The sequence below is a fragment of the Callospermophilus lateralis genome, chromosome 11 (assembly GCF_048772815.1).
Source record: "Callospermophilus lateralis isolate mCalLat2 chromosome 11, mCalLat2.hap1, whole genome shotgun sequence".
NCBI lineage: Eukaryota > Metazoa > Chordata > Mammalia > Rodentia > Sciuridae > Callospermophilus > Callospermophilus lateralis.
The window spans coordinates 59,350,458-59,365,492 of NC_135315.1; the positions used below are offsets into that span (position 1 = coordinate 59,350,458).

At 35.4% G+C, this 15,035-nt stretch overlaps 1 protein-coding gene across 27 annotated transcripts in view; it reads left to right on the forward strand.

Moving 5' to 3' along the window:
* Window positions 1-15,035, forward strand: part of Ncor1 (nuclear receptor corepressor 1) — a 155,256-nt gene that overhangs the window by 111,774 nt on the left and 28,447 nt on the right. For 17 of the 27 annotated variants that reach the window (XR_013092677.1, XM_076870297.1, XM_076870295.1 and 14 more), the window contains 10 exons: window positions 135-308; window positions 1,069-1,229; window positions 5,540-5,660; window positions 5,758-5,859; window positions 6,321-6,421; window positions 8,843-9,011; window positions 10,856-10,996; window positions 12,164-12,247; window positions 12,798-13,054; window positions 13,407-13,767. Coding sequence is in view for 26 of the 27 variants with exons in the window: in XM_076870297.1 (XP_076726412.1) it covers window positions 135-308; window positions 1,069-1,229; window positions 5,540-5,660; window positions 5,758-5,859; window positions 6,321-6,421; window positions 8,843-9,011; window positions 10,856-10,996; window positions 12,164-12,247; window positions 12,798-13,054; window positions 13,407-13,767 (1,671 nt within the window). In the remaining variant the exon portion in view is untranslated. The remainder of the gene's footprint in view (window positions 1-134; window positions 309-1,068; window positions 1,230-5,539; window positions 5,661-5,757; window positions 5,860-6,320; window positions 6,422-8,842; window positions 9,012-10,855; window positions 10,997-12,163; window positions 12,248-12,797; window positions 13,055-13,406; window positions 13,768-15,035) is intronic. The other 10 variants (XM_076870311.1, XM_076870313.1, XM_076870314.1 and 7 more) reach the window with 1 other exon arrangement.

A 15,035-nucleotide genomic window follows, 5' to 3' on the forward strand; every position in this document is an offset into this window, starting at 1 on the left:
TCCCCTCAGGAGCTTTAGACCTTGTTATTAGCATATGGATGGATCTGCCCCTGGATGGTGTGGGCTTGGTCCTTTTACACTCAGTATTTTAATTTGGGGTTCTTCCCTTATTTTGATAACTTTAACTTTCATAGGAAAATCAGTCGCCTATATGCCTTATGCTGAGGTCAAACGTGCTCTAGAACAGGAAGCACAGATGCACAGTACCGCAGCAAGGTCAGCCTCACCGTGTAGGCTCTCTCCAAGAGAAGTCAGTAAAGCCGCTCCACGGCCCGATATGAGTACAGCCCGCTATAGTGTCCCGCCAGGTAAATATTGCCCCTCTGTACAGTGGCTGCTGGCCATCTACCCACAAATGTTCCTGTGGGTGGTTTAATCTCATGAATTAACTGATTTTCCAGAACATGTCCTTGCTGTCTCAAAATGACTTTGTTTCTATGCATTCCATTATCAGTTGTATTCAATTCAGATTCACTGGGCCACTGGGAAATTTGTGTTTACACATTTATACTGTGACATTGAATAGCTTTTCTTTTAAGAGTACATGTACTTGTAAAAATCTTGAGACTTTTTTAACCCCAGAAATTCAATTATGTTGTGAGAGCCAGAATCAGTAAATATTTCTCAGATTATGCCAGATACATAGAAGATATGAAACAGGTTGTCAGCCAGTCAGCACACTCTACAAAGCAGGGCAGGGACAGCACCTGTTCTCAGAAGCTTCCTTCTTCTCACCTCCATTGTGAGGACCAAAAAGTGATAGATAAAAAGTTATTGAAGATTTAGGTTTGCCTCTGCTGAAGAGAAGTAGTTGCATTGAACATCAGCGTGAAAGCTCTGGTTTGAAAGGGAGTTGAATATTTCATCCTCACAAATACCACTGGAGATTTGAATATGTATACAAGGTTAAATGACAGAAATTTTTAAAATGTAAATGTTCATCCTTGGCCTCATTTCATATTTATAATTTAATTTGTGACTTAAAAATTTAGAAATGGCTTAAGATAGCTAGCTTATGGCAAACTAAGAAATTTGATTATTTTAAATCATTTTTTTTCTTTTTAAAAGTTCTTCAACCTGCTCCACATCAAGTGATAACTAATCTCCCTGAAGGGGGTCGACTTCCAACAACTCGACCAACCAGGCCACCACCACCTCTTATCCCATCATCCAAAACCACAATGGCTTCAGAAAAACCATCTTTTATAATGGGAGGCTCTATCTCACAGGTAAAATGCTTTTTCTTTATGGCAAATTTCCTCTTGAATATTGCTTTAGTAAAACTTTTTCTTCCTCCTTACACTAATTTATGAGCATACTTTTAAGTGATAAGCTGTCTGAAAGTGAAACTTGCAGAGACAGGAACTAGAAAATGCAAAATTTAATATACTTCATGCTACATGTAGGAACTTTGAATGAGCTATGTACCCAGATTGAGTGGCCATGGCCTACCACCTGGTTTAATTTGCCAAAGGCACAAAATTGTTTATTGTAATGAAAGCTAAAATGGAATTCTTTTACCAAATTATTTATTGTAATGCAAATTAAAATGGAATTCATTTCATAAAGTAGAATATTTACTGACTAGTTATTTTGAAGAAAGAAAGTGTCTGTATGTTAAGCTCTCAGTGGCCTACTTTCTGTTCTTCAGCCACACCCTTCTTGCCTATTTATCTGTCAAGCAAAGCCACTGATTAGGTCACAACTCTCATTTCACCTCTGAACATTCCTACATTATCTCACATATGAGCTTTCAGGATACATCTTGTACCCAAACACTAACAATCTCTCTCTCTCTTTTTTTTTTTTTTACTGATTCATTGCCTCTTCTTTTTTTTTTCTTAATTGAAATATGACTTAATTGAACTTGATGGGTAGATCAAATATGACTTCTGTGAACAACCAGTAGCTATATCCCTGTCAGATAATTGAACATTTCCATCACTAAATTTCTCATGTTCTATCCTAGGCATCCCTTCTCCGACCTGAGGCAACTTTCTGTTCTTTCTGTTGTTGCCTTTTGAAAGATTTCATATGAATGGGATGATATGATACATATCATGATGATATGATACACTTTTTTGTGTCTGTTTTTCTAACTCAGCATAATGGTTTTAGGGATTCATCCAGGTTTTTCTGTTATCAATAGTCTTCTTATTGCTAAATAATACAATGAACAAAGAATAGATATAATTTGTGTTAAAACAGTGCAGTTGTCAAGAATACTTTATAATATTGCCTTGTAGTGCTCTGCAGCCACATGCACACAAAAAAATATCCCAGAATGGGGTCTGACCGGACTTGCCAACACAAGGCATGTTTCTGTTAATAGAAACTTGCATGATTTCTAATTTGGGACTCCTATGAATAAAGCTGCCATGAACATTTCTTATACTAGATTCTTTGTGGACTTGTTTTCGTTTAATCTGAAAGTGAAATTGCTGGGTGTATATATGTTTAGGTTTGTAATTTTTCAGAGTGGTCCTACAAGTTTTATACTCCCCCTATCAATGTGCAAGACCAAGACTTCCATTATTCCATTTCTTCTTGTTAGTCTTTTTTATTTTTATTTTAGATCTACTTAACTGGTGTGTGTAATATTGTGGTTGTATTTTGTGTTTCCCTGACAACAAATATTGAACACTTTTTTGTGTGTTCATTGAACATTTGTACTACTGGCTGTGACTTTTGAGTTGGGTATTCCTAATCCTAATCAAGTGCTCCAAAATCTGAAACTCTTTGAGCACCAACATAATGCCACAAGTGGAAAATTTTACACCCAATGGCATGTGATAGATAACAGTCAAAATACAGTTGTACTAAAACTGCTATATAAAACTGTCTTTAGGCTCTTATTATAAGATGTATATGAAATAAATGAATTTCATGCTTACAATAAGGTATCATCTTATTGTAAGATATTTGTATATATCATTGGATATATACAAATATTCCAAAATCTGTTAAAAAATCCCAAATCTGAAACACTTCTGGTCCCAAAGATTTTGGAAAAGGGATACTCAATCCATATTTAAGTCTGATTATCCATTTTTTTAAAGAATTTTTTTTCACAATACCTTTATTTTATTTATTTTTATCTGGTGCTGAGGATCAAACCCAGCATCTCACACATGCTAGGCAAACACTCTACAACTGAGCTACAGCCCCAGCCCAATTGTCCATTTTTATTGGATCTTTTTGGTGTTGGATTTTAGAAGTTCTTTATATGTTTCAAGTTCTTTGTTAGATATGCCTATTACAAATATTTTTCTATTTGTGATTTGCTGATTTTGTTATTGGAATGTTTTGGTAAGCAGAAATTTTAGTTTTGTTTTTTATTTGTTTGGGGTTTTTTATTGTTGTTGTTGTTTGGAACTAGAGATTCGACCCACAGGCACTTTAGCACTGAGATACATCCCTAACCCTTTTTATTTTTTATTTTGAGAACGGGCCTTCAGTGAGTTGCTTGTGATCCTCCTGCCTCAGCCTCCTGAGTTGCTGGAATTAAGTTGCTGGAATTGCATAGTGTACCACTATGCCCAGCCATGTTTTAGTTTTTGATGTAGTCAATATAAAAATATTTTCTCCTATGAGTAATTATATTTTGCCTGCTCTGGGATTGTGAAATATTCTTCTGTTTTCTTATGTAAGCTTTATAATTTTGGCTTTTATATTCAGGCTTGGGATTCATCTCAATTGAATTTTTATGTACATTTTGATGTAGACATCTACATTCATTTTTTCATTTGGCTCTCCAGTTCCAATACATTTGTTGAAAAGTATTTTTTTCCTTTATTTGTTTGATTTAGTGCCTTCATTAAGACCCATTTGATGACTGTAAGTTTGGAACTATTTGTAGACTCTCAATGCTATTTGTCCATCTTAGTACCATAGTCTTATTGTAGATTTATAATATATAATAGCATTATGTCTAAAAAACTCATACTTTAATTAAAAAGAACTTTATTACTAAAAATGAGAAGAATATTCTGAGCTGTGGGGAAAATGGCACTGATAGACTTGCCCAACTCAGGATTCCCACAAACCTTCAATTTGTTAAAAAAAAAAAAAAAAAAAAAAAAAATCTGTGAAGCACAATAAAGAAGCACAACACAATGAGGTCTGCCTAAGTATAGACATAGAATTGATTTTTTTATATATCTTGGCTTTGCCCACATGTGGTCTTCACTTAATGCTTCTCATGGGGTTGTTTTATTTTGGTAGATTTCTTAAGATTTTCTATATATGCATGTAATTTGCAAATATGTTTTAATTCTTTTCAATTTTTATCCCTTTTTCTTGTTGCACTGGCTAGAAGTTTTAGTGCAGTATTGAATAGAAGTTGTGAACGTGAAAATGAGTTTCCTGTTGCTGAATTTAGGAGGAAGACATTCACTGTTCTAAGATTAGATATTATATTAATTATAGGCATATCATTAATGCCTTTCATCAGATTGTTTCCTTTCATTCTTAGTTTCCTGAAAGCCCCCTACCCTGAGTTCCACTTTTCAATTCCAGAACTTCAGTTTTGTTCTTTATAATGATTTCTTTTTCTACTTGCTGATATCATGTATTTGGTTAGACATTATTCCTTTGAATTTTTTAGATATAGTTCCCGTTAGTTCTTTGCTCAGGGGCAGTTTTTATTCATTGCTTTATTTCATGTGTATGGCTTACACTTTGTTTGTTATTGTTGTTTTGCATGTCTTATAATTTGGGGTCAAAATGGGATATTTATATAATATGATAACTCTGAAAATCAGATACCTCTGTCCTCTAGGGCCTGTTGTTGTTTTAGTTTCTTTTTGCTGGTATTGTTGATTTGCTTAGTGACCCCATTTTGTAAAGTCTCTGCTATTTATCACAGACTAAATAGTGTCACAGGCCACTGAAATCACTGCTTGGTTTTCTTGGCTTAATGGCCTACTACTGATTGAACAAAGATCTCCTTAAATACTTAAAACCAATAACTTTCTCAGTGTTTTCTGAGAGGCTGTGTGTTGGGGCATGCCCTCAGCACTCAGCCAGCCAATTGACAGGTCTGTTCTCTCTCTTTTTTTTTTTTTTTTTTGGTACTGGGAATTGAACCCACAGGCATTTTGCCACTGAGCCACATACCCAGCCTTTTTTTATTTTTTATTTTGAGACAGGGTTTCACTGCTAAGTTGATGAGGTTGGCCTTGAACTTGCAATCCTCCTAATCCTCCTGTCTCAGCCTCCTGTGTAACTGGGATTCCAGGAGTGTGCCACTGTGCCCGACTTCTCCAAAGCACATTTAAGAGGGGCAGTTGTTAATAAAAATTGTTTACATTGTTATTGCACTGTTGCAGTGCTTTATTTTTTCAATTTATTAATAGTAAATATTATCTACATTTAATTTACGGTAATGCCAGAAGACACTTCCTTTAAGAGTTTTTTAAATTTAAGCAATCTCTGCTGAAAATTTTCTTGATTTATGAATACTGTTCTTAATTTTGAGTTTACACAGCGTACGTTTTTATGAAAAGACAATGTTTAGTCTTTTAAAATTATTTTTTAGGGCACGCCTGGCACTTACATGACTTCTCATAATCAGGCTTCCTATACTCAAGAAACGACTAAGCCCTCTGTGGGGTCTATCTCTCTTGGACTGCCAAGGCAACAGGAATCCACCAAATCAGGTCAGTGAGTTAATACAGTCATAATGTACTGTCTGCATTTGTAGTGTCACAGTCAGTAATTCAGCACTTGATTACTACGTGTTTCTTCTGTCCACAGCTACTTTACCCTATATCAAGCAGGAAGAATTTTCTCCCCGGAGCCAAAATTCACAGCCTGAGGGTTTATTGGTCAGGGCCCAACATGAAGGCGTGGTCAGAGGTAAGAGCAATTTGACAGAGCCATTTAATTGATTAAAGTAATTCATTAGTATAGTTTAATAATGAATTTTCAAAGTATTGCTTTTAAATCTAAGTTTTGATTTCTTTCCATGTAAAAATTATTTTAAAACTTTGAAGTTTGGCTGAGGGTGTTATGGCTCAGTGATAGAGCACTTGCCTGGCATGTGAAGACTGTGGGTTTAAAACCCAGTACCACCAAAAAAAAAAAAACAAAAGCAAAACAAAATGTTGAAGTTTCATGTCTCAAAAATCCTTTTTTAAAAATAATTACAATATTAATTTAGAAGAATATTTCAGTAATATAAAAGTTTTTGTTTGCTGTTTTTCTTCCCTTCTTATTTTATCAGTAGGGGCTATTTTGTCGGGGTGTTATTTGTACGATTATTAATCTATTGGGACGGGAATGAAAGATGTAATGGTTAATGATTTGGTTTTATTCAGGTACCACAGGAGCTATCCAAGAAGGAAGTATAACTCGAGGAACTCCAACCAGCAAAATTTCAGTGGAAAGTATCCCTTCTCTACGTGGCTCTATCACTCAGGTTATTATCATCATCTCTAATATGCTAAACAGTAACTTAGAAAAAAGAGCTTTGGCTATTCCATCAATGTAGTTCTGTAGTTCGCTTGTTCTTTGTTCTGAGTCATGGAATAGTATCTCAGTGATAATAAGCCCCAGGTCTATAAACTGTCTTTTTTAATTACGAACTATATTATCTGTCCTATGATTCATTTGAAAAGGTTACTTATTTGCAAATTGGCAGAAGAAACATGCAGTAACTGATGAAGTTCTTGCTATTTTCTTGGAAAAGCTTTAACTGTGTGTTTGACTTGAATACAAATTGAGAAGAAAATTATTATACATTATTTGCTTGATTTTGCCCCTTATGAAACGGTAGGTCTACAATCTCAGTGTGTAAGCTGCTTTGTTAGAATCAAATGCTAAGCAAGGAAATGTGTATGGCTTTGAAAAAACATCAAAGGTTAAATATCTTCTCCCAATTTTGAGCTAAATAAATTGCCAATTTCAATGAATAAAAAGGTATTTATTTTCTCAGATATTAATTTTAACTTGAAATATAGAATTCTTTAATTATGTAGATATGAAAAAGGAAAAATTCTGTTTGGGGAAATTGTTACAAGCATGTACTGTGCTTTTACACATTGTCATAGGTTTGGGTTTTTTAAATATTTTTTTAATTCTAGATGGACACAATACCTTTATTTTATTTGTTTATTTTTATGTGGTGCCGGGGATTGAACCCAGGGCCTCGCACTTGCTAGGCAAGCACTATACCCTGAGCCACAATCCTGGCCTCATTGATGTAGTTTTTGCATATTATCACATATTTTCTCTTCCTTGTGTTATGCTGTTCCCTAGGATAGTGATTCTCAAAGTGTGGTTCCCAAACCAGTAATATCAGTATTGCCTGGGAAGTTGCTAAACATGAATTCTCAGGCCTCACCCCTGATTTACTGAAATCAACCTTTGGGGGTAGAACCCAGCAACTGGTGTTTTTCAGAGCCCTCTAGCAGTTCTGCTTAATTAGTAAGACCTCTACCAGGTCTTACTAATTAAGTATGGTCTGTGCACCAGAGCATCATAACTTGGGACTTGCTAGAATAATGCAGAAATGTAGCCTTTACCTCCAAATCTATGAATCAGAATCTTCATTTCCCAAGTGATTCCTCTCTGAGACATGGTTTATAAAGTATGTGATATATAATGACCTAAAAAGTTATATATTAACTTAGAGGGTTGCGTAAAAACTCTTCAAATCTTTTTCCATATTTGGCCGAAGTATATGGACAGAAGGAAAATAAATGAGCCTAAATGTATTTCTCTTCATATTTTTTACTTGTCACTTTAATATTCAAAGTTTGGGTAGGAAGATAGTAAGAACAAGGTCAGCTGAGGCTAAGTTTTATCTGTTTATTTTTAAATCTGCCTGTCCATTCAACAGGTACTTCTGAAGCAGGAATTAAGGATTTCCAGGTGTTTACTATTGAGCTCATTTCATGATGAGATTAGTTCAATGTATTGTAGTCATCACTCTTCCTGTATGCAAATGGTTACAGATTATTCTCAGTGGGGTTTTATGGGTCCTCTGAGTATATTGGGAACTCTGCAATGTGAATGGGCCTCTACTTTCATTTCAGCTCAAGTAGCTTGCTTTTGAAAAGAGTTCTATATATTTAGTTCCATGAAAAATTCTCCCTCCAAGGAAGGGCTTGCTGCTTAAAAGAATGGTAAAAAGAATCACAACCACTGGCAATATAGAAGATTATTGCCAGGCACATTGGCACACACCTATAATCCCTGTAACTCAGGAGGCTAAGGATTGCAAGTTCAAGAACAACTTCAGCAACTTAGCAAGACCCTGATTCAAAATAAAAAGGGCTGGAAAGTACCAAGAAAACAACAACAACAACAACAACAACAAAAAAGGGCTACCAATCATGGAGAAAATTCATTACCACAAAATAAAGGCATTTAGGTATCTGTGTTTTCTTCCTCTTCTCTTATTGAAGACAAAGGCCTAACTAAAAGATAGTTTGATACCTGAAAGTTCTTTTTTCCTCTTAATATGAAAATTGTGGCACTTTAAAATTTGACTTATCAAGTCTTATTTTCAAAAATTTTATTACATTTGCATGATTTTAGGCCTTCAGACCAACTTTCAAGAATAAGTCCCTTAATGGAGGTTTGACTTCAAGGTGGGGAAGAAAGCTGATTTGCCTAATACATGTATCATTATAAGAGGTTCTGTGACAGGGTTTAAGAATGAAGGAACAGAACTTCTTTTGTTGATAAAATTTAACGTCTGTTTTCATATACATGTGCTTTCTTTGATGATATGGATTGATTTGACTTTCAGTGTGGTAGTTTAAATTTTCTGAGCATCTTTCTCTATGATTGAGTGACTCTTCTGGTGCTTGTGTTTGATTTGATTTGATGACAGGGGACCCCAGCTCTGTCCCAGGCTGGCATACCAACTGAGGCTTTGGTGAAGGGGTCCATTTCTCGGATACCCATTGAAGAGAGCAGTCCTGAGAAAGGCAGAGAAGAAGCTGCATCCAAAGGCCATGTTATTTATGAAGGCAAAAGTGGACACATTTTATCATATGATAGTAAGTATGGTTTTTGTACATAAAAGTCAATCTTGTAAGGTATGACTAAAAACAGGCTCTGGTTTTCTCACATTCTTTCTGTGGGAAGTTGGTTTACCTTTCCCAAACCCATGTTTTCTCTTGATGAAATGGTTTAATAATAATTCCTTTCTCATGAAAAGTTGTTGAAAAATCAATTGGGATGGTCAGTGAAAAGTGGGAGCCTATAGGAAGTATCCCATAAGTGGTAGCTAACATCATCTGTGACTGGTCGTCTTATGAAAAGAACCTTTATTTAAATTAAATAGAATCACTTTTATTTCATTGGGATTCATATTTTTTGAGTTAAGAATTAGGAAGTAGGTAGCCTAATAATCATGGAAAGACTCTAGATTCTCTTTAGCAAAATTATTTTACTTTCTATCTGTGGAAACATTTTATTCAGACTCATTTATCTATTTTTAGACAGTCTCACTCTGTTACCCAAGCAGGGCTCAAATTCATGATCTTCCCACTTTAGTCTCCCAAATAGCTGGTATTACAGGGTTGTGTGTGTGTGTGTTTACTGGGGATTGAACTTGGGGTGCTCTACCATTGAGTTCCAATCCTAGCCCTTTAAAAAAAAAAAAAAATTTTTTTTTTTTGAGATAAGGTCTCATTAAGTTGCCCCAGCTGGATTGAACTTGTGATTCCCCCTCCTCTGCCTTCCAAGTAGCTAGTATTACAGGAGTACCATTGTACCCTGCAGATGCATTCTTAAGTTATATTTTCCCCATTGTATTCTATGAGAATGATTCAGATGTGATAAATATTAGCCAAAGGACTGAGATTAGTTTTCATTTGCAACAAGCTATCTTTGTGACCTTGTAGTAGTCATCAGTTTCACTTTATCTTTCTCTTCAAATAAATAGAAGTTTGTACATAGTACTTGATTCCACATTATATATGATAGCTTTCTTATTCCTTTCCTCCTTATTTAAACATGTGTGATTTGTATTTGTTTAACATTTTGTTTCTGGGGGGATGAGTTTAATATACATTTCCAAAGCCGGAAATCTGGCCATCTTTCTTGTCTGCTTCTTTTCTTTCCACATCCAACAATTCATTAAGTCATTACTGTTCTCTTTCCTAAAATCTCTGAAATATTACTGTATATTCCTCCCTGCCACTGTGGTCCAGTGGCTGCCTAACTTATCTCCCTGCCTTCATCCTTACCCATATTCAAAGCTACGTATCATATTATTTCCGGCTTGACTCTGATGCTTGATAACTGCAAGCATCTTTCCTTGGCTTAATTACCCTTCCTTGGTCAGCTTTGAGCTTATCACTGCCAATTGAGTCTTCCTGTATTTCCCCTTAGCCCTCCTGTAATTACTCCCTGATACTCATCCTCCTAACTCTGCTGTTCACATTGGCCATACACTGAGCTAAAGTTCTTGTTTTGAGGTCTTTGTGCTCATCATCCTCTCTGCCTGTACGACTTTTTCCTCCTCTGCCTTTGTTAAACAGCTCTTATTGATCCTTCAGTTTTCACATTATTTTTTCTAGGTATCCTTACCTGAATCTGGGGATGTCAGTTTCCTTCCCAACATTCTAATAGCATTGTACTTCATTCATAGTACTTACCACTGGATGGTGAGGGCCTATTAATTTTTCTATACCCACCACTTTTAAATTTCATGAGGAAAAAATTTCTTAACCTTATCTGTGAACAGTAGGCATTCAATAAATGTATGAATGTTATCTACACATAAATATATTCTAGACTAGGACAAGTTTTTGTAAGATTGTGAAAATAAAATGTTATTTTCTATACATTGTGGACCTTGAGTTGTCTGAATAATTCTTGTTTGTGCATTCTACAGATATTAAGAATGCCAGAGAAGGGACCAGGAGTCCAAGAACAGCACACGAAGTCAGTTTAAAAAGAAGCTATGACTCAGTGGAAGGGAATATAAAACAAGGGATGTCAATGAGGGAGTCTCCTGTATCAGCACCATTAGAGGGTAAAATGTTTTTAGAACGTTATTTAGATACATTTAATTTTGTATATTGTATGCATGTTGAATCAAGTTCAATCTCTGATTTCTACCTGAAATTTATAATATAACTTATATTTCATATTATTACATCAACGAACAAAATATATGGAACTTGAGAGCAGAAGGAGGTGAAACTGAATATAATTAATTATAACAGTACCTATTAGAATGTTCATGTTTGAATTGTTCATATCATTTGTAAATTACCTCGTATTTGAATTTAAGAATGTAAAATTTATTATTAGATTTTTTTTAAGTGAGGTAAATAAAGTGATGAGTGATAGATGACAGCAAAGACATGAATTTGAATCCTAGTTTTACCCTTTCCTGATGGATTTCTCTGGGCATATTCCTTCCTCTTGACATTAAGGGATTGTACCCACCATTGCCCAATGATTAGAGACAGGTATCTGAACTCTTGCTGAAGATATGATGTTCAGTAAATTATCACTTTGGTTTTGTTTTGTTATTGACTTACCTTTAAATCATAACCTGTTCCCAATGAATTTTAATGTAGGTAAAATACTAAAAGCGGGATAAATTATTTCTAAAAGAGGAATTTTCTCTATTAAAACAACTATGACAACTCAATTATCCTTACTTAAGGTAAATGTGTATGGTTTATATCAATCTTTAATTCATACTTATTGATAGTATAATGTGAAATTTGTTAGGAGGTTATTTACAACTCTTTCATTTAGATTTGCATATTTAATGTTTTTCTTCTATTTTTATAACAATTATATTTGATGTTTTTCCTTTTTCTCAGGTGTATTTCAAAGTTAAGCAATAATTTCCAATCCTATATGGGCTCTGCTCTTGAAAAAGAAGCATTAGGATTTTATATTTCACTTTGAAGTGTCTTTATTTCTTTTTTGACTTATACTGAGGTACCTGTGGCCATTTTGTAAATTTTGAAAGATGTGTGCAGAGATCTGTGTGATGTCATATTGGATATTTCTGATTTGTTTTTCCATGGTATTCTTTTGGATAGTTCACAAATTTAAAATGATGTCTCTTTCTCCATAAAACTTTTATCAAAAATACATACTCTAAGGACAGTACTAAGTGTAGGTGAATAGACATATATTCATTATGTTTAATAAATGAATTTCTTTCTTGTTTTGAAAGGACTAATATGCCGAGCATTACCCAGGGGGAGTCCTCATTCCGACCTCAAAGAAAGAACTGTGCTGTCTGGCTCTATAATGCAGGGTAAACTTTCTGCTCATTTTGCTTTTTATTTATAACTGGCAATGTAGTTTGACATAAGTTTGCAGAGCATGAAACCTGTTTTTCAAGATATTTTCCCTCTTGAAATATTGTTTTGATTATAACTTTTCTGTCATTCTTCTCTGCACTACATAGTCTATCAGAAAATGATTGTTGCCAAATCTATGATGACTAATGTATTATTATATTTTGAACAACCCTTAAAATAATGATTGGTAAATACTTATTTGAGAATCTACTATAAACAGAAAACTGATTTAAATTTTGGCAAAATATGCATATTAGAATTTATCTTTTGGTGTGGGGAGTACCAGAGTTTGAAACTCAGGGGCACTAAGCCACATCTCCAGCACACTCCAGACACAGGATCTCACGGAGTTGCTTTGGAACTCGTGATCCTACTGCCTCAGCCTCCCAAGCTGCTGGGATTTAGAATTTATCATTATAACCATTTTTAAGTGTACGATTAAGTGGCATTGTTTGTGCAACTATTGACATTATTTCAGTGTTTGTTTCTTAAATTCTTTTCAAGGCACACCAAGGGCAACAACTGAAAGCTTTGAAGATGGCCTTAAATATCCCAAACAGATTAAAAGGGAAAGTCCTCCCATACGAGCATTTGAGGGTGCCATTACCAAAGGAAAACCATATGATGGCATCACCACCATCAAAGAAATGGGGCGTTCCATTCATGAGATTCCACGGCAAGATATTCTAACTCAGGAAAGCCGAAAAACTCCAGAAGTGGTCCAGAGCACAAGGCCAATAATTGAGGGTTCCATCTCCCAGGTAATTAGGTTTCTCTTTTTTTGTCAGCAGTTTTACGTCAGAACGATAATTATGAAACATTTGTAAAATTGTGACTTAATACTTATAAATAGTTCTTATGATGTCAGGTTTCTTAGAAGTAAATGTGGAAATTTTAATTATTCTTTGTTATCAGTTTTTGTTTGATCCATAGCATGGAGTGAGTAATGTGGGAAAGTGTGCAGTCAGGGTCAGTGGGTTGTGATCGAGCATCAACACAGACAATAAAGGTCATCATAGAAAATTGTAACTGCCGTGGGTCAGACCTAGACCTGAGGTGGAACAACATGTTGACAACTTGGATACCTATAATGTTTGTTTCTTTGTGTTGTAGGGCACACCAATAAAGTTTGACAGCAACTCAGGTCAATCTGCCATCAAACACAATGTCAAATCCTTAATAACGGGGCCTAGCAAACTACCCCGTGGATTGCCTGCACTGGAAATCGTACCAGAGAATATAAAAGTGGTGGAAAGGGGAAAATATGAAGATGTGAAAGCAGGTGAGCCAGTGCGTTCCCGGCACACGTCGGTGGTGAGCTCCGGCCCCTCCGTTCTCAGGTCCACACTTCATGAAGCTCCAAAAGCACAGCTGAGCCCGGGAATTTACGATGATTCCAGTGCTCGGAGGACCCCTGTGAGTTATCAGAACACCATGTCCAGAGGCTCGCCTATGATGAACAGAACTTCTGAAGGTATATTATTTTTGTTGCCTTGTCTGATCGTTTTTACTGTAGTTTTTCACTTCTGGCAAATAGAAACTATCAAACTATTAGCTTCAGATTATCCCAAGATCCATAGATTACGCTTGCTACTAGGGCTATGGAAGGCTACTAATTTCAAAACAGGCTTTATTAGGTGAAGCACCTAATATTTAGAAGTAAATGTGGAAATTTTTGAAGCTTTGAAGATGGCCTTCAAGTACAGGGTATAATGAAGTCCAGAAATGCCCTAGAGTAGGTAATTTTTTGAATAGATTTTCTGTCCATTGAGTAAGGTTTTCTGAAAGTCAATTTTAGCAGTTGTTTTCCCAGTTGCAATGTGGTATGGTAGTTAAAAGTTTGGTCTCCATAGCAAGATTGCTTAGACTTTGAATCAAATTTCTTACTTACAAACTTACACAAGTTACTTAACTTGTCTGTGTCTTAATTTCCTCATCTCTAAAGTGGTAGCGTACTACTAAGACCTGGATTTTTGTGACGATAAAATAGGTAATATATTTAAAGAACTTAGATTAGTGTCCAGTATATATGAACAACTGAATAAATTTTAGCTATTCTTGTTATCATAACCCCATGCTGCTGGCGGCTACATCACTAGATAAGAAGTGTTGATTTATTACTAAATGGTGTCTGAAACAGCCTGAGACTGAAGAATGCATCCACATATCTTAAAATTTATTGTAATTCATACTTATTGGGCTCACAGGAATGGTTCTGGCGTGGACAGTAGGTATAAATATGAAGAGTGAGGGGAAGGGGGAAAAACAAGGGAGGCAGGAGGGAAGTGCCTAGTTATGGATAGGGGAACAAAATCAACCCTTTGGCTCTAGTTTGGAAGGAGAATTGCCCTGCAGAGAGAAAAGGCACCCCACAGTTGAGCAATTTGGGACTTAGAAAGGGGGGATGATAAACCAGTGTTATTTCTTGATTTTGACATGTAGATTTGTTTGACATGTAGATTTGTTTGATTTATACTAGCATAATTTTCATAATTAGAAGGTGGTGATGTTGTGAGACATTGTGTATTTAATGCCACTGAATTATATCATTTAAATTGGCTAGAATGGCACATTTTATGTTACATATATTTTACTGCAAGGTGATGGCTGCAAAGTGCTTGCGTATCATTGGCATTACTGAAACAATCTCACCACTCTGAATAACATCATTTAGACAAGGAAAAGCTGGAATAGGTAGGAAAATGGATGGATGTTGGTGAGGTAATGAAAAAGTCACTGTGG